Source organism: Catharus ustulatus, chromosome 2, assembly GCF_009819885.2.
Source record: "Catharus ustulatus isolate bCatUst1 chromosome 2, bCatUst1.pri.v2, whole genome shotgun sequence".
Lineage (NCBI taxonomy): Eukaryota > Metazoa > Chordata > Aves > Passeriformes > Turdidae > Catharus > Catharus ustulatus.
The window spans coordinates 32,698,222-32,720,855 of record NC_046222.1 but is presented as its reverse complement, the minus strand read 5'-3'; the positions used below and the strand labels follow the sequence as shown (position 1 = coordinate 32,720,855).

The 22,634-nt window shown below is 39.0% G+C and overlaps 1 protein-coding gene across 1 annotated transcript in view; it reads left to right on the top strand.

Moving 5' to 3' along the window:
* The window catches only part of RSF1 (remodeling and spacing factor 1), a 73,569-nt gene that overhangs the window by 15,140 nt on the left and 35,795 nt on the right, over positions 1 to 22,634 (top strand). The window contains exons 2-5 of the mRNA XM_033051662.1: positions 12,392 to 12,483; positions 16,648 to 16,740; positions 17,370 to 17,575; positions 19,532 to 19,689. Of these exons, the coding sequence (XP_032907553.1) occupies positions 12,392 to 12,483; positions 16,648 to 16,740; positions 17,370 to 17,575; positions 19,532 to 19,689 (549 nt within the window). The remainder of the gene's footprint in view (positions 1 to 12,391; positions 12,484 to 16,647; positions 16,741 to 17,369; positions 17,576 to 19,531; positions 19,690 to 22,634) is intronic.

Here is a 22,634-nt window from a genome sequence, read left to right as displayed (position 1 = left end):
GTCTGGCAAAGGGGTCTGAGGCTTTGAGGCTGCCTGGACAGACAGGAGATAATGTCAACGCCGAAGGTAACAGTCTTGGCTCCCCTGGGAAGCTGCAGCTGCCCCACAGTTACAACCGTTTCTTGCAATTTAAAGAATTACGTTAACGGGGGTAGATATTTTAATAGTGTTGACAGGTCAAAACATGAGTTTGCCCATAGAAATTCATACCTAAGAGTTGGGCGTTTCAAGGAATGAAACTTCTGTGAATGTTCACTTTTTGCATGATTTGGTTACCAGCTCTCAAGAGGACGTAAGTGGTTTGCTTTAAGTCTGAAGCAGTCTTCATTTCAGATTTAAACTTAAGGAAGTTGGTGAAAAACCACACTGTGTTTTTTATGTACTACTAGCACTTCATCAGACAACTGTCTTGGACAATTCTGCTTCTTAAATTTCTAGTCTCACATGCTTCCTGGGTTTATTAAGACATAATGGACAAAAAGTGACTACTAAATGATTTGCTGAAACAATTTAAAAGAACCCTCAAATTCTGTGCTGATTGGGTTAAAGTTGTACAATTCTTTGTTTGGGATCATGGATTCATCTGTAGAATGACTTTCATCCAGCCATGTGACTGCTACCTTTCACAGAAATCTTTGTCAGCTGCTAGAAATGTTGCTCTGTTATGATTGTTTTGCCCAAGTCTCTGAGATATGGTGCATCTCATTCTGGATACCTGATATTTTTATAAACTATTTTAAAATTTCACTTGCACTGCTGATAGATTAATGAACTGATATTACCTTAGAGCAGAACAAGCATGCAGTTACTTATTTCCAGCTGACAGGGAAGCGTGTTCTGCATTGCAGAATGACTTGCGTTGGCTTCACCTTCAAAGTTTACTTATCCTGAGCCTTAAAAAAACCTCGTGCTCACATAGTGCTGCTTCTTGTCAAATACCAAATGCTTATTGAGTAGTACTCAAATGTTTCTGCACCAATTCGTCACTGCCGGATGTTTTGAAAAGCAGAAAACGTGTGTCTTAATACTGTAGTTTTATTCTTGTACTTCTTTAGGGTCCAAAGATTATGGTTTGCAAGACTGGATTTTCAAAAAAAAAGTGTCTGCAATATTTGATGGCTACTGAGAAACTACGAAGAAATATTTACCTGTTCTATGGTTCAGTAAAATTGTTAGTAAATGAAAGACAAAATGGTGAATCCCAAAGTAGAAGTGAGTATTATTTGAAATACAGGTTGGATCACCAGTGACTAGAGAAAAAAAGGTACGGTTTTAAAAATTAAATCTGAAAAAGGACAGAAATGTCTTTGTAGTAGATCTCATATGATGCATGGAAGAGGAAGAGGATAAATATTTGTGATTCTTTGGTGTTGTGTGGCTTGGGGTTGGTTTGTTGGTTTGGGTTTTTTTTGGGTTGGTTGGGAGAAGACTGAGGAATTATAACCTTGGTGATACAACTTGCTTTAGAAAAGTGGTTTTTATTCAACCTGAGTTTTTTAATATTGCCTTTTTATTCATGTGAGAGATGTGGGAGAAAGTGATTTTTGTAGTATAATCAACGTCCTTTCTCTGTTAATGCTGTTAATATTCCCACTTGGACAGTACTTGAGAAATATGGCAAAATTGACACCAGAGGGATGTTTCTAGTAACAAAACGAAGTAAGGGATTAAAATGCATTTACAGTAATTTCAGGATTATAAACCACACCTGATTATAAACAGCATGTCCAGGTGTCGGGTGTCGGCAACTGTCTTGTGTTACAATACAGAGTGTGATAAAAGGTATCTATTCTATCACCATCTGTTGAGGCTGGGTGCAGTGATCCTTATCTCAACGGCAGATATTCTGCTAATGGGCCATCCATTGAAACCAGGCGGGACATTGTTCTTTATCTTTTCACAACTCATCCTTCCTCCAGCAAGGCATTTTCTGCTAATGGCCATTGAGTTCCACTGTGTGACTGATAAAATTACTGCATCCCATTGGAAGTTGCTCCAGCCAGGGGGAAGAACCCAACATTTCTTACCAAGATAAAAACAGAGGTTTTGGGACACTAAGGGAGCCCCTTTCTCTACTGGACTCCAGAGGAAAACCGGATTTCTCCACATCACCACTGGACCTCCGGAGGGAAACTGCACCTTTTCCAGGAGCACTGCTCCAACTGAATCACATCTGTCACTGCAGGAGGATGCAGCCACCATTTAATGGGACTGCTGCCAACACCCTGCCTGACGGGGTGTCAGGTTGTACTCTGACTTTGTCAGGGTTTGGGGTTTGTTTCTTTGTAGTACTGTATTTCTATTTTAATTTCCCTAGTAAAGAACTGTTATTCCTAATTCCCATATTTTTTGCCTGAAAGCCCCTTGATTTCAAAATTCTAATAAATTGGAGGGAGAGGATTTACATTCTCCATTTCAAAGAGAAGCTCCTGCCTTTCTCAGCAGACACCTGTCCTCCAAACTAAAACAGCAACATTTTGTTCTTTGTCCATATATAAGCCGCACTTCTGGGTTGAGACCAAAATTTTAGTCAAACTGGTGCAGCTTATAATCATGAAATTACTGTACTTCTTTTCATATAATGGATTGAAAAAGGACTTTCATTCAACTTATCCTCTAACAGAAAGTGTTAAAAGCAGCTTGTTATGTTCGTTATGTGACTAAAGCTAAATAAAGCTGACAGCTTCTGAACTACAGTTGTATACAACTCTATGCTCGTGTGTACTAAACACTTCACTTATTCCACTGCACTGAGGATGCTTTAGCTTAACATAGCAGGATATAAAGTTAAATGCTGCCATACTTAGACATTTGATTTTGTCTGCTGGAAGTGTTTGTGCACAGATAAAGTGTAGGAGCTAACGTCAGATCTGCAGTGGTGATTCTCTGTCTAATGGGGAGTGTAAGAGCTTAGGGAAGGGTTTAAGAATGAGATGTACCCATCCCTAGTAAATGATAATACTCCTGTATCTTTAAGACGTTCCCCTACTGAAATAAGTGGTTTTCACTGGAAAAAGTTGCCAGACACTCCATAACAGAATTAATCTCTTCAAGTGTATTTAGCAGAGCTCAGATGTTTTCTTTCAGGATGGGCTGACTCTTCCTGAAAGTGTGTTTCTCTCTGTGGGTTGTAAATGGATTATGTGGAATTAGCTCAGGTGTCAATATCTACATTGCTGAGATGAATCCTACTGCTATGCTGCTGCCCTTTCCTATTTTTTAATGGCAAAATATCTAAAAGATACCAGGAGTTTGGTGTAAGAATGAAAACTCGGGCTCCTTTTCAAAGGAATTAGAGTTATACTTTCTTTTTTCTTTGATCCCTTGAATTTTGCATCTCTTTTCTAGTTGCTTGCCTTCTGTCTGGGCCACCCTCCTAGGAGAGGGAGTTGTAATTTTGATCCGAGAGTGAACAAAGACACTGAATTAAATTTTACTGCTTCAATGGCTGTGCAACTTCTTCGTGTTAGATTAAAAGGTGAGCACGGTGAACGTTGCCATCCCAACTTTTTTTGCTTACATCCTTTCTGTGAATGTGAGCTTCCATGATTGTAGTGGCCAGCAAGTGCCTCAGTCCAGACTGATATCTGGATATAAATCCTCCTTTTGCTACTGATATTTAAGGAGAGGGATTCCACTTCCGAGTATGTGCCTCTTTAGCATTTCTTAGGGCAGAGCTGGATCAACCTGCTTGTTCTTTTTGTTACAGCTCTCCACTTCTGCTTCTTGTGGGACACCTTTGTGCCTAGCACAAGCAGAATAGACAAGTGTATTCTGCAACATGCTCCAAAGGCTGGCTCCCAGTGCCTGAGCTGGGCATGTTGATGCCACCCACTGCAGCTCATCTCTACCTACTTCTTCCAGTGTGAAAAAGAAACCAAACTACCAAAATTGCTCTGAAGTGAATTTACCCCAGTGTATCAGAAGCCATGGAGATGCATACTTGCAGTGAGGAGCCGTGAAGCACACCAGAGTCACTACTAAAGTGTAATCTTTACAATTACAGTAATTGCACTATTACAAGCCGCACTGAGTATAAGCCCCACTTCCAGGTGCCAGCAACTTTTCATTCTTTGTCCATGTATAAGCCTCACCTGATTATAAGCCGCACGTTACAATACAGAGTGTGATAAAAGGTATCTGTTCTATCACCATCTGTTGAGGGTGAGGTTAGTGATCCTTATCTCAACAGCAGATATTCTACTAATGGGCCATCCATTGAAACCAGGCAGGGCATTGTTCTTTATCTTTTCACAACCCATTCTTCCTCCAGCGAGTCATTTTCTGCCAATGGCCCATTGAGTCCTACTGTGTGACTGATAAAATTACTTCATCCCATTGGAAGTTGCTCCAGCCAGGGGGAAGAGCCCAACATTTCTTACCAAGATAAAAACAGAGGTTTTGGGACACTAAGGGAGCCCCTTTCTCTACTGGACTCCAGAGGAAAACCGGATTTCTCCACATCACCACTGGACCTCTGGAGGGAAACTGCATCTTGTACAGGAGCACTGCTTCACTGAATCACATCTGTCACTGCAGGAGGATGCAGCCACCATTTAATGGGACTGCTGCCAACACCCTGCCTGACGGGGTGTCAGGTTGTACTCTGACTTTGTCAGGGTTTGGGGTTTGTTTCTTTGTAGTACTGTATTTCTGTTTTAATTACCCTAGTAAAGAACTGTTATTCCTAATTCCCATATTTTTGCCTGAAAGCCCCTTGATTTCAAAATTCTAATAATTTGGAGGGAGAGGATTTACATTCTCCATTTCAAAGAGAAGCTCCTGCCTTTCTCAGCAGACACCTGTCCTCCAAACTAAAACAGCAACTTTTTGGCCGCACCTGATTATAAGCCGCACTTTGGGTTCGGACCAAAATTTTAGTCAAAATGGTGTGGCTTATAATCATGAAATTACTCACCTTTGTCATACGTACACTTTATTTGAGAATTGTAATTGCACAGTTCAGGGTTAAGGGAGGAAACGAGGAGGATTTTCTGTGCATGGTCCTAAAATCTTGATTGTATTGGAGACTGAGATGCATCAGCAAGCAAGAGAATACTGGTGGAATTTTAGTTTCCTGTTTGTACCAGCTAGAATGAAAGATACCTGTGCTTCTGTGTCTTTGCTTTCATGGGGTGTGGTCCCAATAGTTTCAGTCAGGGTTTGCATATGCCCAAATGAAGGATCAGCAACTCAAGTGCACTTGATTTTAGACAGTAGAAATGTACGGTGCTGTCATTGCATGTGACAACTGCCAACAATGGCAATTGGTGACAATTTTAAATATTTTCAGTATCTGTTTTTAAGGGCAATCTGCTTGTTTGCTTATTGCTGCCACAGCTTGATTTTTCTTACCTGTTCTTTGCATGTCCTAAGTTTGTGGACTGGAGCCCATTTTTTATTCAATACATTTTTTGAGTCAGTAAACTGGTCTTTCATTTGCTGTCTTTCCTGGACTATTACCAGTTTCTAAAATAGATTTTGTGCTATTTTTTTCCTGCATTGCTTTCAAAGTAATTTTCTTTTTTTCTACTACCTCCTATTCTTCTTCACTGCAGAGTACAGCATGCTTTTCTTGCTAAATTTTATGCTTTATTCTAACATCAGGGCTGCTTTTGTTAACCTTTCTGCTATTCCTTAAAATATATTAGCTTAAAAAGTCCCTAACATTCCTAGGCACTTAATAGCCAGAGAATGAAATAGGGGACTTGTGAAAGATTAAGCCATCTTCTCTCTGCTAGAGGGCTGCTGAAGAACAGCTCTCCAGGGATTTTGTTTACTTTGGTATGGCCTTTAATTCCAGCTTCATGAGTTATGCTGATGACAGTGAAAGTGATTTTCTTAATCTACGTTTCATGTACAGTGAGAAGGTGACTGATGGTAGTGTGAACATTAGAAAGCAAAGCATAATCAAACTGAACTGTAGACAAGGGAAGATTGTAGAATCAAAGATATGAGAGAAAGGGTGCTCAAGGTGGTGCTATGGGTTTAGGAAAGAGCGTTTGGGAATCCGCTTCTTGGGAAAAGATCTGGGGTTATTGGTTGACAGCTGTTGAACGTGAGCCAGCTGTGTGCCCAGGTGGTCAAGAAGGCCAGTGGCATCCTGGCCTGTATCGGCAGTAGTGTGGCCAGTGCGAACTGGGACAACGACTGTCCCCTGTACTGGGCACTGATTAGGCCATACCTCGAATCCCTCATTCAGTTTTGGGCCCCTCAGCACAAAAAAGGTATCAAGGTGCTGGAGTGTGTCCAGAGAAGGGCAGCAGAGCTGGTGAAGGGTTTGGAGTGCAAGTCTGGTGAGGAGCAGCTGAGGGAGCTGGTATTTTTTATTCTGGAGAAAAAGAGGCTTGGGGGACCTTAATCACTCTACAGCTGCCTAAAAGGAGCTGTTAGTCAGGTGGAGGTTGGTCTCCTAAGCAACAAACAATAGAGCTTGAAATGGCCTTAAGCTGTGCTGAGGAGGTTTAGTTTGGATATTAGGAAAATTCTTCCATGGAAAGGGTTGTCAAGAACTGGAACACACAAGTCCAGGGAAGTGGTGGAGTCACCATTCATGGACATATTTTAAAAATGTGTAGATGCAGCACTTGGGGACGTGGTTTACTGATGGGACTTGGCAGTACTGGGTTGGACTGATGCAGTGAGGTCAGGATGCAACTCTGCAGACAAGGTCTGTTATGCTCGTGATACAACTTACTAAAAGAACTGGAGGTAGAAAAGTCATTTTGGTCCCAGTTCAAAGCACTTTCCATATTGGTCACGATTCATTTGCAAGTGGCAGTGAAAGAGGTGATGTGCTGGATTCCTCACATGGAAATGTGTGGGAGGGGGTTTACCAGCAGGATAAAAATCTTACCTTTGCTGGCTAATGTTAGAGTGACCCGTGCTCTGAATAGTCCAGGTAAGAGAAGAGTCTTCTAATACGTATTTGTACAGACAAGAGAGATAAATGTACTTGTATATTTGTGTGAAAATGATCTAGCTGGTGAGCATCCAGATTTCAAAGTGCTTTCCTAGGATAACAGTGTCATTTAAATGTAAGCGTGGTTTGTTTGTTTCTAATGCCTGCCAACAGCCTTTCTAGGAACAGGATATAAAACTGCTACTTGGTGACTTGTTCGTTCTGTTTTGATCTGTAGTTTAATTACAGCATATTTAATTGCTCTTTTCATTCACTCAGGAGGCAGAGCAGTTTCAATTTTTCCCCTTTCCTGTTCATCTTTTTTTTTTTTTTTGTAGACACACAATTTGGTAGGATAATACTCATCAAGTGACTCAGAAAATAAGATATTTAGATGGTCCTTTCAAACAGGAACAACTGCTCTTTTTCTCATGAAGTCACATGATTCCAATTTATAATTTTTATGTCAAGTTTGCTGAAGAAGATGGGGCTCCTTATTGCGCAATTTTTTATCAGATGTTTACTGAAATTTCTTGCCTGGTTTCAGACTAGAGGGTTTTGTCTTTCAGTCTATTTATCATGCTAAGTTCATACCAAGGCTACCATTTTTCTCTGTGATCTATAAACTTCTATTAATAACTCAAAGGATTTCACATTTTCCTTATACGGAGCTGTGATAAGAAACAAGTTAGATAGTTCTTCAAGAAGAATATTTATGTTATCATAAACCAGTGCTGGTCCCAAAGGGGAGATACTATTCTCTTTCTTTTTTGTGTTTGCTCAGTGTTTGCTAGTTGTTTAATCAAACAGATGAGGGACTTCTCTTTGCTTGAAACTAATCTAGAAGACAGGATGTTTGCTGCCTCAGACTGCTCGCGGGACTTCAGACTTCACACAGAAATGAAGGAGAATATTACAGATGCTGGAAATGGGGTCTCATGTCTATTGGGGACTCTTGTGCCTTTCGTAAGGGATGCAGCTGACTGGTTTTAAGCAAATTTATGCCTAAGTGCCTCTCTGTAAAGGGAATTAACTGCATAGTTAGGGTGATGGGCTAAGTGGTAAATTATCATAGAATGGTTTGGGTTGGAAGGGACCCTAAAGATCATTCCAACCACCCTGCTGTGGGCTGGGACACCTTCCACTAGACCACACTCCTCCATCCAGCCTAGCCTTGAACACTTGCAGTGGAGCATCCACTGCTTTTCTGTGCAGTCTGTTCCACAGTGGCCATGTATGGACTTTTTACCCAGGTCTGAGGAGATGCTCTTGCCTTTGCCTGTGCCTCCAGGACAGCTCCTTCTGGCACTCACAGCAGAGCAATTTTAACAGGGTGGAAACCGTCTCCTATTTGCCATTAAACTCCATGCAGGGTGTCAGTAGCTAATCCACATCAGCTGTGTGCAGGTTGCTGTGAGCTACCTTCCCTTAGCAGAAAGGAGGTGGGAGATCTTTAATGATCTCATCAATCTCACCTGTCCTCTTGCTCAGTGTGGTGTTATTTGACAGTGCAGTCATAGTGCGTAGAGGTAATTTTGGTCAAGGCAGAAGGATGAAAAAGAACATAGTTAATGGAAATATTTGCCATGTATGTCTTATGAGTAATTTTGTTTCCTCCACTTGCCAAAACAAGTTAGCATGGAAGATGGTTTACTAGTGTAACTGGGAAGACCTGTTTGTGTTCATGAAGCATGAAAACTGCCAGCGGCCTTTGCATCCCAGAGTTTTATTTTTTGTTTTCTTCAGCCCAGGTCCCCCCAGCACTAAGAATTCAGTATTCTCTTCCTGGGTCCCCGAAGGAGGACAGTAGGCATAGGCTTTGCAGTCCACATCAGTACCAGGTGCTCTGTGTAAGTTATGGTTCTGATCCTCGTCTCTGTGTCCACAACTCTGTATCTGCTCTGATGCCAAGGTTTTTTTGTTTATAATAATTTTCAAAATAACAGATTCCCCCATCGTCCCTCTGGACTCAGGACTTTGTAATGTTTTCTGTTTTCATCAACTGTTTCAGGATTTTTTAGGTGAGTTGTAAGCCTTTTCATTTTGGCAGGGAAAATAAATATTACTGTATGAGAAGCTGTCTTTAATCTATGGTTGTGTATATTTTTGAAAGTTACAGCTTTTCTAGCCAGATAATGGGGTTTTCACATGTTTGTAGGTTTTTCTCTTCCATTTCAATTATTCTGATGTTCCCGAATTTATTAGACATGTGATTGATGTATAGGATGCTTCCTGAAATGCTGGAGTAGGCAGAATAGTGTTCAAAGGATACTATGTGAGGCCCAGATGACAGTCTACCCTCCAGGGAAGTGTAGGGCTTAACAAATGGGCTGAACTCCACCAGAAGCTTTATAATTGTATGTAGTGACTCATTATTCCTGGCTTATAACTTCTTACTATGAAAAGTATGTGTTTTTGAATATCTAGGAGAATGCACGATGCTTTAATTGTAGCCAATTCTTTGAAATAGTTCTTCTTTTACAAAAGCACTGTACAAATGCTATTAGCCCTGTGCACAGTCCTGGTGTTTTCTCCACTGCTTAAGCATATTCTGAGAAGGTTTTAGAGAACTCCTGCATTACTTTCCATACAGATCAAAGTTTCATAAATGTTTGAGAATATAATTCAAATCTAGAGGGGTTTTTAAAATTTATTCCATCACACTTTTTTGAACAGAACCTCACACACAATGGCAATTATACAATGCTGTGTATTGTTTCAAGGTCCTGAAATGAGTGATGCAGGTCCCATGTGAATGGAGATGAAATTTTGCAAGGGAGACAGTAGTCTACTGTCATTATTTACTGAAGCCAGCCAGAAACACAACCCAAAATAATTATATTATGATCGCTCTCTTTGGTGTTATGTTCTTTCTCTTATATGTAGGATAGAACAGTGTTGTAAAAATGATTCTTACTGATGTCTCAATTCAATGAATTCTTGTCAGGAATTCTCTTTATAATATGAACAAAAGTAAGTTAATTTATAGTTATGCTGAGAGGATTGAAATATTGGTTGTGTTTACTAACACAGTTTACTCCCGGCCAGCTAAGTGCTCTGAGAAAGATTTACCACCACTCTTTAGCCTTCCTAGCCCATCTCCCCTTAGCTGGTGTTTTTGGACAAGTCAAGTGCACATCCTGTATTATTTACAGTTACTTTGGACTTAATACAGAGTAATTTTCTCAGTCCTGTAGGCTCCTGCTCTTGTGGTTGTCGGGGCATGTGGCAGGTCAGGTTGCACTTCACACACTCCCTAGAGAGCAAACTAGACATCGGTTTTCTTCTCCACACCTCCTACCTCCTTCATTACACCAGGGGGATACTGTAGGATTCCTCTCAGCAAATGGAAGAGGTGAAAAGGCAACCTAGAAATCCAGTCATTAATATTCCATAATTACGAAAAGCATCTTGAAAGAGTAGTAAAGAGAGAATAGATGTGAAGTTTGTAAAAGTAATCACATTGATACATTGATACATTATGAAGATGCTAGAAATACAAGAGCTGAAATGCTGAAACTGAGAAAAGTGAGGTTTCTGTGGGTACTAACACAGTTCACAGGAAGTGCTGACCCAAGAGTGTGTATATTACTCCAACTTTTGAAATTTTTCATGTTCTCCATTTTTTTCTAACACTAAAGCTCTAGCAGAGATTATTTTAAACAAATCACCTGTGCTTCTTTAAACTAGGATTCCTATCAGTATGTACCCATATAAAGAGGTCTGATTAAAAACAAACAAACAAAAAAGGATGCTGAACAAAAGCACTGATTCAGCAAGATTTTGAATAGTCTGACTCAGTTCCATGTCACACAAACACAACCAGAGGTTTAATTTTATGATTTAACATAGATAGAATTGCTCATGTGTATAAAGTGCTTTGTGCTTAATTTTGTTAGTGCCAGCTGCTTGGCACTTATTGGGGTTAAGACCTTTGATCTTGTTCCTTTTAATATAGGTATTAGTTCAAAATAATGAAAAGCAGCATTTTTCAGGAAAAACAGGGAGAGGTACTAAGTTTCTTCAATATGTAATGGAAATATTTTATATGCAAATTGAATGAAAGAGAGGATGTGTTGCTTATGAATTATCTACACTGAAAAGAGGTCTTTTTGAGGGTACCAGGCTGGTACTTCTTATATTTATTTATTGAAGGAGTTTGTGTATGAAATTTCTTTTATTTCTGAAACAACACAAGCATTTTCATCAAACTGATCTTTTAGCAATTCAATATGTTAATCTGAAAATCAAGACATTTGTTTAAAAGACAAAAAATGGTTGGGTGAGTTCAAGTTAGATATTGAAAAGATTAACACAGGTAATGTATAAAAGAGTAAAGAAACAAACATCTCATTGATATCTAGTTTAAAACAAACACATTTGATGCTCCAGCTGTTTATCCTGTGTCAAATAATGCTAGTGGGCCAGCAGAAAAATAATAATCATAAATTATGAGAATAAAAATTCTTAGGTTTATAGCTTTCAATGTGTGTGTACATGGAGTACTGAAAATGCTTTTAGAGCATAAAATTGTATGCCAAGAGTAGAGAAATAAAAGTACTTGAGAAGATAATTTTTAAAGTTTTTCTCAACAAATTACAGATGAGAAGACTGATGTCATTGGGTATATAGAATTGCATTAATTATGAATTACATATTTTTGGAAATTATGCTACTCATTAACTTATAAAATCAATGTTCTGCAAATTTGCCACTTGGTGGTGCCAAATTGTTGTATAAATCACAGATGTGAGCTGAGACAAGCTGTTGAAGTTGTTTCTGAGGAGTGTACACTAAGAGATACATAAATTTGGTTGAAGTTGTTTCTGAGGAGTGTACACTAAGAGATACATAAATTTGGTTGGAAAACTTTGATTTTGTGACAGTACTGATACAGCTGTACTCTGCAGCACTTCTGGCAACCATTCCTCAAGCATTCCTCAAGCCCCATATCTTGAGTATCTCGCTATCCCTCCAGCACAAGAGAGAGTAAGTGCAAAACTACATCTGTGAGAACAGAGTTTCAGGAGCATTTCTTCCATACCCCATGCATCTGGTGAAAAATAGTTTGGATCCAGTGATATTCCAGGCATGGTGCAGGATATGGCTTTGGGGTTTCTGGAGGCACCTGCAGGTGTGCTGCTTGCAGTATTATTTTTGTAGGTGTTTCACTGGAGTAGTTCCTGTACAGTTGTGGTTTTAACACTGCCAGGATTTCCACAGGTTTATCACTGAGCTCTATATCCTTCAACTGAAGGGTCATGATTATCCCAAATATAAATCTAAACAAAAAGACTCGTGATTAAATTAACCTTCCTCCATGTCTCAGATGCAGGGTGACTCTTCAGCAAGCAAGAAGTTTCTGTTTTATTAAAGTGTCTTAATTTGTCACAGCGTTTAAGTCTTATCAGTGTTTAGCATTGAAGAATTTTGCACCTGACTTAATGACTTCTTTTTTTCTTTTTCTTTTTCTCTCTCTCAATACTGCAGTTCCAAAAGAATTGGTGGAGCTTCACTTGAAACTGATGAGAAAGATTGGGAAGTCTGTCACAGCAGACAGATGGGAAAAATACTTGATCAAGGTACAATGTGCATGTTGTATTATTCTGCAATGCTGGAATATGGTTGTGCGAGCAAGCCCTAGTGTATTGACACACATGCATCAGATCCCAGCTTAACTTGCAGTCTGCTCGTGGGAAAAAAGTCTCTGAAAATAGGCGCCATATTCTGCATGTGGAGGAGTGTCCACCCTCGTAATTGGCAGGAAAATACTTTCTTGTGTATTAAGATCCTAAAGAAAGAAGTTATAGTAGCCTGCAAATGAGTTAAATTGAGCAGAGATTTATACGGTAGCAGTTCATTTGTATATCACTTGTCCGAATATGATTTAATTACTGTGATTTGGCTGGTATTCATACAGGAACCATACAGAGGTCTTGTAGCATGTGTTAATCACGAAAGAAAGTATTGCAGTCATTTATATCTGCATGCTAAGAGTGGCACAGCTAAGATGAAAATGTAATTATGCATCCATAAAATAGAACATCCCATTGTTTTACATAATTTTGTCTTGGTATTTTAAATTGCAACTGTGTCTTTGTTGACATTTTACATACGAATAGTTTCCTGTTTAATTAATTTACAGTGCTTCAAAAAATGGAAATATATGGATAGTCAAAATTAATAGGTTACCATTTCCTCTCTGGGTACGTTGCATGTGTCTTTTAATCCACAGAGTTGTAATCTTGTTATTGTCTGTACAGCCGTGATCACACCTTCTTAGAAATACAGCATCATGGTAATAGCAACTGTACAAACAATGGCACTTGGCAAGTCCAGCTGCAGGTTTCCCCCTTAAATGCTGTCTATAGGCTCTACAGAGGTACGAATTTGTCTGGAGGTTTGTGTGCCCTTTAAGATGATGATGTTTTTAGGACTGGGAATGTGTTGAGGAATAACCCGCTAAAGGGCCATGTTTAATTCTGACCCATTAACCAATTGTAAAGCATCGATGATAATTTTTAAAAATAGTAATGTAATCATTTATGTAACTTGCGTGTACTTTGTGTCTTACCAATACTGTGGTTACTGAATTGTGTTAAATTCCTTAATAAACCCAAAAACCATTGCAGCAAACAGAGAAAACCCAACTCTGACTCGTGAACTTATGTACTCCACTGGAGCCACTTACCAGTTGTGTGGTAAGCAGAAAGCAGGGCGATAAAACAAGTTTGAGGGAGTAGTTTGGAAAATCTTCTTCAAAACAGTTTGGAAATTCTTCTTCAGGGAAGCAGTAAGGAAACCCTCCCTCACACCCCTGTTAAGACCAAGTAAGTGTTAATAAATTCTACTTCATTTAACAGTCTCCAGAGCTAACTTGAAGCTTATTCTGGCCAATGGTTCAAAGGAACCTTGAAGAACAAAGGAATTTGAATATAACTAATTAGAAAGGTATGCTAATATTGTCCTCATTTTGAAGGAGTATGACTAATTTAGAAAAGCAAGGAAGAGTATTGGGAAATGTCACAAAAGCCAGGAAAAACTGAAAAGGTGTGTAACCACTGAGAGCATCTTTCCTCGATTCCTGCAGTATCGTTCCACATATTATTGATGATGCTGTAAGAGGCAAAGTTGACCTATTTTTGTTTTTCCTTTGTTAGAAATTATTGATGTGTTGCTTTGATAAAACAGGGCTTAATATATTCTACAGGTTCTTATTTAGGCAGAAACTTTAGTGGAGGACATTCAGACTTACATGCTCTTAATATTTATGCATGTATGTATTATTGTTTATATACCAACAGATTATAAAATGTGCTTTACTTCATTGTTGTGCATATAAAGAGTATTGTAAAAATTGCCTTCAAGCTGTAGCTGGTATTTTGACAGATGGATGTATTTTGGGATAGGAAGTGAACATGGTAATTGAGAGTTCTTTCCCATCCCTCTTCTGGTGGTGAGCCACCCAAGTTGGATCCACTAACATGTGCGCTATTCTTTTATGGAAGAAAATGGCTGTAGGTCTCTGTGAGTCTGACTTTCCTCATCTGCACAAGGAATGTCTAGTGGTCACGTATGGCTGAGATAAAGAAATGCCTGGTCCTAAGCATTCCAACAACTAAGAGGAAGTGTCCAGCTTAGCTGATTTTGAGAAACATGTAGTGAGGTCACATTGCACTGTCTCCTGACAAAGTGTTTTACTTGGATATTGTCAAACATACCTTACATTTCTCTGCATTGGTCCATCTGAAACCTTCAACCCAAAATCAGCATGTTCTGAACACATTTCTGATTGTTAGAATTGAGGTGTCTGTAGTCCCAGGTGAGGAGACATCTTTTTCATGTTCCTATTTTCTTTGTTTAAAGTGAACTTTTGGAACATGGTAATAGTGTGGGATCCATCATAGCTGCTTTGGAATTATTTGAAAGAGATGTTTCAGCATTTCTTGCAGGGTGGGAAGGTGCTGACCACTCTTAGCATGCAGAAGCCAGCAGTTCCTGCAAGCAGCAGCTTTGTTATCAGAGTGAAGCATCCTCTCTTGAAAGGCAGGGATTAAGATTTCAGCAGAACCTGGATCAATGAGATCTGTAGTTCAGGGTTATGACAGTACTTGTCAGGAGAAAGCACAATTATCTGGTTTTTAATTGTCAAAATGTAGTAGTTTCAGTTTGAACAGATGCTTCATCAGCTCAGATGTCTCGAAGCTTTTGCTTTGACAGTCACACACTTCGTAGAACATGAAGCTTCTCATTATTGCTCTCATAATTAATGAGTAAGTAATGAACAGCAACTGGCATATGCCCTGAGCAAGGGTTTTGTTATATAGTTTCCCAGTGCTCTTCATATTACATGGTTGAAAAGGAGAGAGAAAGTGGAGTAGCCTCATTTAGTGAGTGAGCAGCGATTGTCTCCTGCTGTGAGTTTTGGCTTGGCATCAGAGAAGTCCCTGTATAATATTCCTTAACCTCAGAGCAGGAAACACTGCTCTTCAGCAGGATCCCTTGTTACCAGAGTGCCCTTCACTGTTCTCTGTAGGTCACAACTAAAAGTCAAAGTATGATTTATAGTGAGGCTGAGCTGACCTAACTGCTGACTTACCATTGTGCCACCTGAGAAATGGTGTCAGTATTAGGGGTAGTGGAGGGTTGGTAGTGTGGCCATGGGGACAGGGGAGGAGTAGCAGCCTCTTGGCTTGGTTGGAGCCCAGGTAGAGTTTTACATTATGAATCAGTTAATCTGTACTTTTGGTGGTGACATTTAGGGTTGTTTTTGCTGCTGTTTCCTGAGAAAGCTGTGTTCAGATGTGATTGGCAGGTTTCTAAGTGGCTTGGTAACTGTGTCTTATATTTAATAATAATTAGTTGATCGAGAGATTGCCCTGTTTTGATTGAGTCCAGTCTTGCAGACCAAAGGGCAGCAGCACCTCATGCTCTGATTTGACAGTTGTGATTCAGCAATGGCACTTGAAAATAATTGCAACTGGAGGTGTAACTGTGATCAGCTTTTGCCTCCTCATGGATATTTCCACTGGAATAGCCTCACGGACTGGAGGTCCCACCATGTGTCCTCAATTGATGAGCAGCTTATCTCTTCATGAGAGTTGTTTTAAGTATGTCTGAGTTGTTTAGGAGGAGAGGGAATTTCTTCTTCACATTTATTATTGGAGCTCACGCTGATTCAATCTATTTATGCTCTACTGCTGCTTTTTCTGGTGATAGGATTTTTTTCCCCCATATGGGTGTGGTTGAATTTATTTGCTTTAAATAAATTGAAATTGTCTATACTTAAAATATTTTAAAATATTTGTCAAGCAGATTAAAGCTCAAGATATTTTGTAAAGAATAATTCCACAGTGTGGAGTGAGTAGCAGTAACCTGGGAACTTGTCTACTAAGTGCTGCAAGGAGATACAATAGGAAGTCGTGTCTGCTTGAGAGAACTTATATTCTAAATAGACAGAAATAGAAAAATGTGAGATATGTGCACAGCAAAGACAGTAATAGCTTCCCATTCCAGAGTCATGCTACCTAATTTATCAGGACCTTGATGATCTCCTCCCATGATAATTCAATAGTGCTTGCTAGCGTGCCTCAGTTTTACTTTCTGTTTTTCTGTAACAAGACTTTGACTGCAATCCTAAAGAGATCATGTATAAATAATTACTGTAGTAAGGTACTACTAATAAAAAGGTTTAAAGTTGCTTTTTTCTCCTAACCTTAGAAATCTGCTTATTTCCTTTGTAACAGATATGTCAAGAATTCAACAGCACTTGGGCTTGGGAGATGGAAAAAAAAGGATACCTAGAAATGAGTGTTGAATGCAAACTGGGGATTCTGAAGGTACACATTCATCAACTGAGGTTCTAAATTACTGCTTCCTCACTCACTTTAAGGTCTTGCAAATTTAGCTTGACTGAACTGTAAGTGCATATATTAAATATAGAGCTGATCTTGGAACAGACAATATTATTCATTGCAGTGGGATGGACCCAAACTGCTTGTAACACTTTGTTTGCATATCTTTCACTCTTTGTATGAAAATAGTCTCATGCTTACTGCTTTGTCAAGAGCTCTTTATACCTGTGCAATACACACTTTAAAGTGTTTTTGTTACCTTACTGAATTCCAAAGGCAAAATGGGACTTCATATTTTGTGGTCTTGACAAAATTGTCAGGGTTGGTTCCAAGTTACTATGGGTTCTATTGTAGAATGAGATGATTTGTACTATGTAATAAAAATTGAGAATAAACTTTCTAAGCTAGCCAGGTTAAAAAAACCCAAAACCAATACAAACTCTTGTATTTCATTTAGAAACAACATGGTCTGCAAAAACCCAACAGCTACAGCTGACACACAGATCCAACAGAGAGAGACCTAAAAAGTTCCAAATCACACTGAAATGAAACAAGCTGATTTTTTTCTTTCTGTTTATATTTTTGATGTCTTACCAGTCTTTCTTCTTTTTCAGTATCTCTGCGAATGTCAGTTTGATGACAATCTAAAGTTTAAGAATATCATTAATGAGGAGGATGCTGATGCCATGCGCCTGCAGCCCATTGGTCGGGACAAGGATGGCCTCATGTACTGGTATCAGCTGGATCAAGAGCATAATGTCAGAATGTACATAGAAGAACAGGATGACCAGGATGGATCCACATGGAAGTGCATTGTTAGGTATTCCTTCTTTTTGTTTTGTGGGGGTTTTAGCTATTTGTGACTTGGGCTCAGAAATGTATTTCAATAAATTTTCATTTCTCACACAGTAGAATTCATGACAGTGGCATTTTCTCCATTGACATCTATGTTCTAGTGAAAAATCGTGTACAGAAATAACTCACAGATTTGTTGGTAGCAGCCATCACATAAGTTGTTTCCTGCTAGTTCAAACTACAGTGAATATATAGAAAGAGTAGCAAGAGAGGACTGTCTTGAGGATGGTGGCTCCATATTACTTACTGTCCAGCTTAATGCCTTAGAAAATAAAACACTCTTCTTTAACTTCAGGAAATCTACTTTAACTTCTTTGTTAGGAAATCTTCAAGTGGACAGATTTGTTCTTGGGGAAATTGCAATTACTCCTACTGGAAGGAATCCAGCGGAGACCATGGAGATGCTCAGAGGGCTGGAGAACCTCTCCTATGAAGACAGACTGAGAGACTTAGGATTGTCCAGTCAGGAGAAGAAAAGGATCCAGAGAGAACTCAGATCTTTCTAGTACCTAAAGGAGCTCAGGAAAAGGGGAGAGGGATTTGTTACAGAGGCATGTAGTGACAGGACAAGGGGGAATGGCTTCAAACTGACAGGGCAGGTTTAGATTTGATATTACGGAGAAATTCTGTGAGAGTGGTGAGGCAGCAGCACAGGTGGCTCAGAGAAACTGTGGCTGCCCCATTTCAGAAAGTGTTTAAGGCCAGATTTGATAGTTGCTCAAAAGAAACTTGGTCTTGTAGGAGATGTCCATGGCAGGGAAGTTGGAACTGGGTGGTCTTTGATGGTCCCTTCCAACCTGAACTATCTGCAGGTTATTTACACTGCCATGGCTTCAGTAACTGAGGGAGTTATACAGAAGTGTTTAAACCACTATCAATGGGCCATAAAATGATAAGCATTACTATGAGTTACATGTAGACAGCTGTTGTGGGGGAATAAAGCAAATGTATCCAAACAAACAGATCAAGAGCTGATCCATGCATCATCCATCTTGTCCATGCATCATAGACTTCAAAACTCATTGCCAAAAGAAGAAGAAACCAGGGTTCTGCTGGAGAGGTTCTAACACTCCACACTCACAGCTGAAAATCACAGTAATGCATTAAGAAATCTGAAATGGTTTTGAAACCCATGAGACTCCAGATACTGGGATTGTTGCAGGCTTCCTTTCTTTCTGTAAAACTGGGGAAAACAAATTGCTGAACATTGACTTTGAAAAACAGATGTGTGAGTCTTATTATTCTAGTCCATTAAGAAAGCAATGACTGTTCAATTATGGCTCAAATACTTTATAAATTGAGGTGTTTTTTTATAGATGGATGTGCAGTTTAAATAAGCAGCTACAGTGATTCGTGGTCATACAGATGTACACCAACATTTTTTGCTGTCGTAACTTGAGTGGATGGAGTTTTCTAGACAACTTGGTGTTGTTTATTGCACGTGCTTAGGATAAGCACTTGCAAAAAGTGTCTGAGTGGATTTTCTGTTTCTTTTTGCAAATTTCACTCAAGTGATATGGTTACTTCTTTGGTGCATGAGCAGAGACCTGTAGCTTTTTCTGTGCCGAGAGAAAAAAAAGAAATAGTAAAGAATAATCAGTGATGGCTAATGAGAGGTTAATAAATAACAATAATAGTAACAACTTGGATCCAGACCCAACAGGAATTCAGTTAAGATAGATAAGTAGATAAGGTCCTTCCAAATGCGTAATTCTATTTTGGTAGGGATGAATTGAAAGGTTTCTGACTGCTAAGGTGCAGCCAGTGGTGGGACAAGCATTTCACTGTGCTTGTGTTTTCACTATATAACTCTATAAGGTTTTTCAGGATAATTCATTTAAGAGATAATGTTTGTTTATTCTTTATGGATCCCTTTGGGGTAAGTAAGTGACTTATCAGACAGTGTGTTTTTCTCTTCCAGAAACCGCAATGAGCTTGCCGAGACCCTTGAGCTCTTGAAAGCACAAATTGATCCCGCTCTGTTGAAAAACAACAATTCTCAGCAAGAGAATTCATCACGTGAAAGTCCAAGCATAGAAGATGAAGACACCAAAAAGGGTGAAGAAGCAGCTCCACAAGGTTTTCTGCCTTCTTTTCTCAAACTTTAAGTGTTTTGCAATGACAATGTTAGAATTTTCAGCTTCACAGAAAGTTATTTTGTTAGATTAGGACTTTAAAAAAGGTGAATCAAGTAAATATTGAATACTTTGAAATTCTGAATATATTTTGAGATACATATTTAATCATGTATTTTACACATTTCAGTACGTATTTAATCTCAAACATTTATTTATAGGAAGAGAGCTGTGTAAAAATGTTTTCTCAGTAACTTTTTTTTGCTGTACATTTTGTATAATATTGTAAATGCTCATTATTATATGTTTTTGTGGGGCATTGAACTACTGCCACACTTCTCCTGTTTTAGCAACATTAAAATCTGAAAAAGAAAAAATCTGCTTGTGCAATGCTGTGATTGAACTCAAGACAGTAGTGGGTATGGTGTTTATTCTTGCTTTTGAGTTAGAATCAGAAAATATAGATTATTTCCTCAAGTGTTTCACAGTTGACACAATATTTCAAGAAGACATGAGCTCAAGTTAAAACAATTTAAAATGCTAAAAGTGAGAAGTGAGGCTGTCCTTATGTGCCTCCACTATATTGTTATTATTAAAATCACAGAATTATTTAGATTGGAAAGGATCTCCAAGATCAAAGCCAAGAATGTTTTTCCTTCCTTATTATCATGTCGTTGCATGTATTTAGTAACTTGCCTGACTTGTTGATTTGTGCATTGGTTTTGCTAAGTATCAGTCAGTCTGAAGTATTAGACTTTTTAAGAATCTGGTCTTCTTTCAGGTCATGAAGAGCTAGAAGCTTGTTATCCCAAGTAATTTTACCCCAGTTTTACTACATGGTCTTATTGTTTTGTTAAAATACAGGAAAATATTTTTACAATTAGAAACAAAATTTAAGTATTCCAATGTGTTAGTAGGGGTTTCTGCAAATGTGTAGAAGTTAATTGGATAAGTGGAATTAGCCAAGGCTTGTCTTGGTTTTGAGTATCAGAGAGAAGGAATTACTATTCTATTCTCCTTCTTTGCAGCAAGCAGTGTAGTACAGAAGAAATAAATAAACATTTAGATAAAATTGGAGTTGTTATGAAAGTACTAAGAGATTATTGTAGAAATGGCAGTAAATTATGACAAAACCCAGCAGAATTACCTTTCAGTCTAAGGCATTTCTGGTATCTAGCTCTGCATGTAAATGCCAACACAGCCTGCATAGTTACCAACAATGCCAAATTAATTCCGTGTACTGATTGTGCTTTTGTCTCAGTCAAGCCAACTTAAATTATCTGATTGAGACTTCTTCTTCAGACAGGATTTTGCTTTATGTTGAATTCAGGAGCAGCCATTTGAAAACATTTTTAATGTTCCTACTGTAGATAATTCCCCAAATCCTGTGGCACACTCGCGTGGCTGTGTACTTGCGTTAGGCTGTGGATTGGTGTAAAAACACCTCTAGGCACTAATTGCAGAATCATAGAATAATTTGGGTTGGAAGGGACCTTTAAAGGCCCTCTAGTCCAACCTCCCTGCCATGAGCCGAGATATCTACTGGATAAGTTTGCTCAGAGCCCCATCCAGCCTGACCTTTCGAACACTTCCAGGGATGGAGCAACCACAACTTTGCTGGGCAACCTGTGCCTCACCACTCTCATGGTGAAGGGTTCTTTACTAATATCTAATCTAAATCTCCCTTCCTTTCATTTAAAGCCCTTCCCTTTTGTCCTGTCACTCCATAGCCTTGTCAAAAGTCTTGTAAGACCCCCTTAAGTACTGGGAGATGCTATAAGATTCTTATCCAAGCTGAATAACCTCTCAGCCTGTCTCCATAGCAGAGCGCCCCAGCCCTCTGAGCATCTTCATGGCCTCACTCGTACAGGTCCATGTCCTGTATATGTAATGAATAATGAAATTACCTACATTTGCAGTGATTTGAGTGCTGTCATTATGTTCATAGAACATTACTTACAGCCTTTCAGTTGAGAAACTGTAATATTTCCTCCTTGTAGTCCAGGGATTGCACTGAAAGCCCTACTAAGATGCAGGGAAATATGCTGGAAGACCTGACACTTGTTGGCTTTGACCATTTTCCACATACCATTAAATTAGTGCATGCAAATACATGTAACCTAACCCAATGCTTACATGTTTACTGGCCTGACTGATTGACTCTGGTTGCATTAGGAGAGCTTGTGCATTGACTGAGTCATTTTGTGTATATGTGATATGCTTTGGGGTTAGTTCAGGGAGTGAATCTCTAGAACATCTGCTGATTTTTGATATGGAGACATTTTGGGATTTTGGTGATCCTTAATGAAGGTTAGGAGAAAGCAGTAGGTGATAGAAAGAAATGGCTGAACAAAGTTTAGACAGACAGAAATAAAGGGGAAGTGGAAGAATTTGGACGCAGAGAAAACACCTCATTCTCACTGTTACAGACAGATATCTTTGCAGAGGCACTTACAGGAGCTCTGAGTGAGGATCCCTTCTATGAATGGGAGAAAACAAACCTTGAGCCTTCAAAATGTGCACCTCTAAAGCACCTTCCCGCTCTGGGAACCTTAGAGATGCACCTTTACTGTACTGATACTGAGATTTGTATTTGAAAATACAAGATCTGTGAATTCCCCCTTACTGTTTTTTCTAAAACACCTAATTTCTTTGATGTGATTGTTAGCTCTCATGTCCTTTCGCCTGTTTTTTTAACCACTTTCTGAAGCTCTCATCATGCAAAAAAACCGCACTAGCTCAGTTAGAGAGGTGAGGTAGAAGGAAAAAAAATAAAAATCATCATTTTGTTTGCAGTTGTGGCATGCTTGCAAAAGCATCTTCCAGGTGGCAGGAGCTGCTGTTCTGGAATATACAGTGGTATTTTATTTGCTTTTTCTAATAAGTTCTATATTTCTGACTCACACAAAAAGGTTGGTAAAATTCAAAAACCTGAAGTATCAAGAGGCC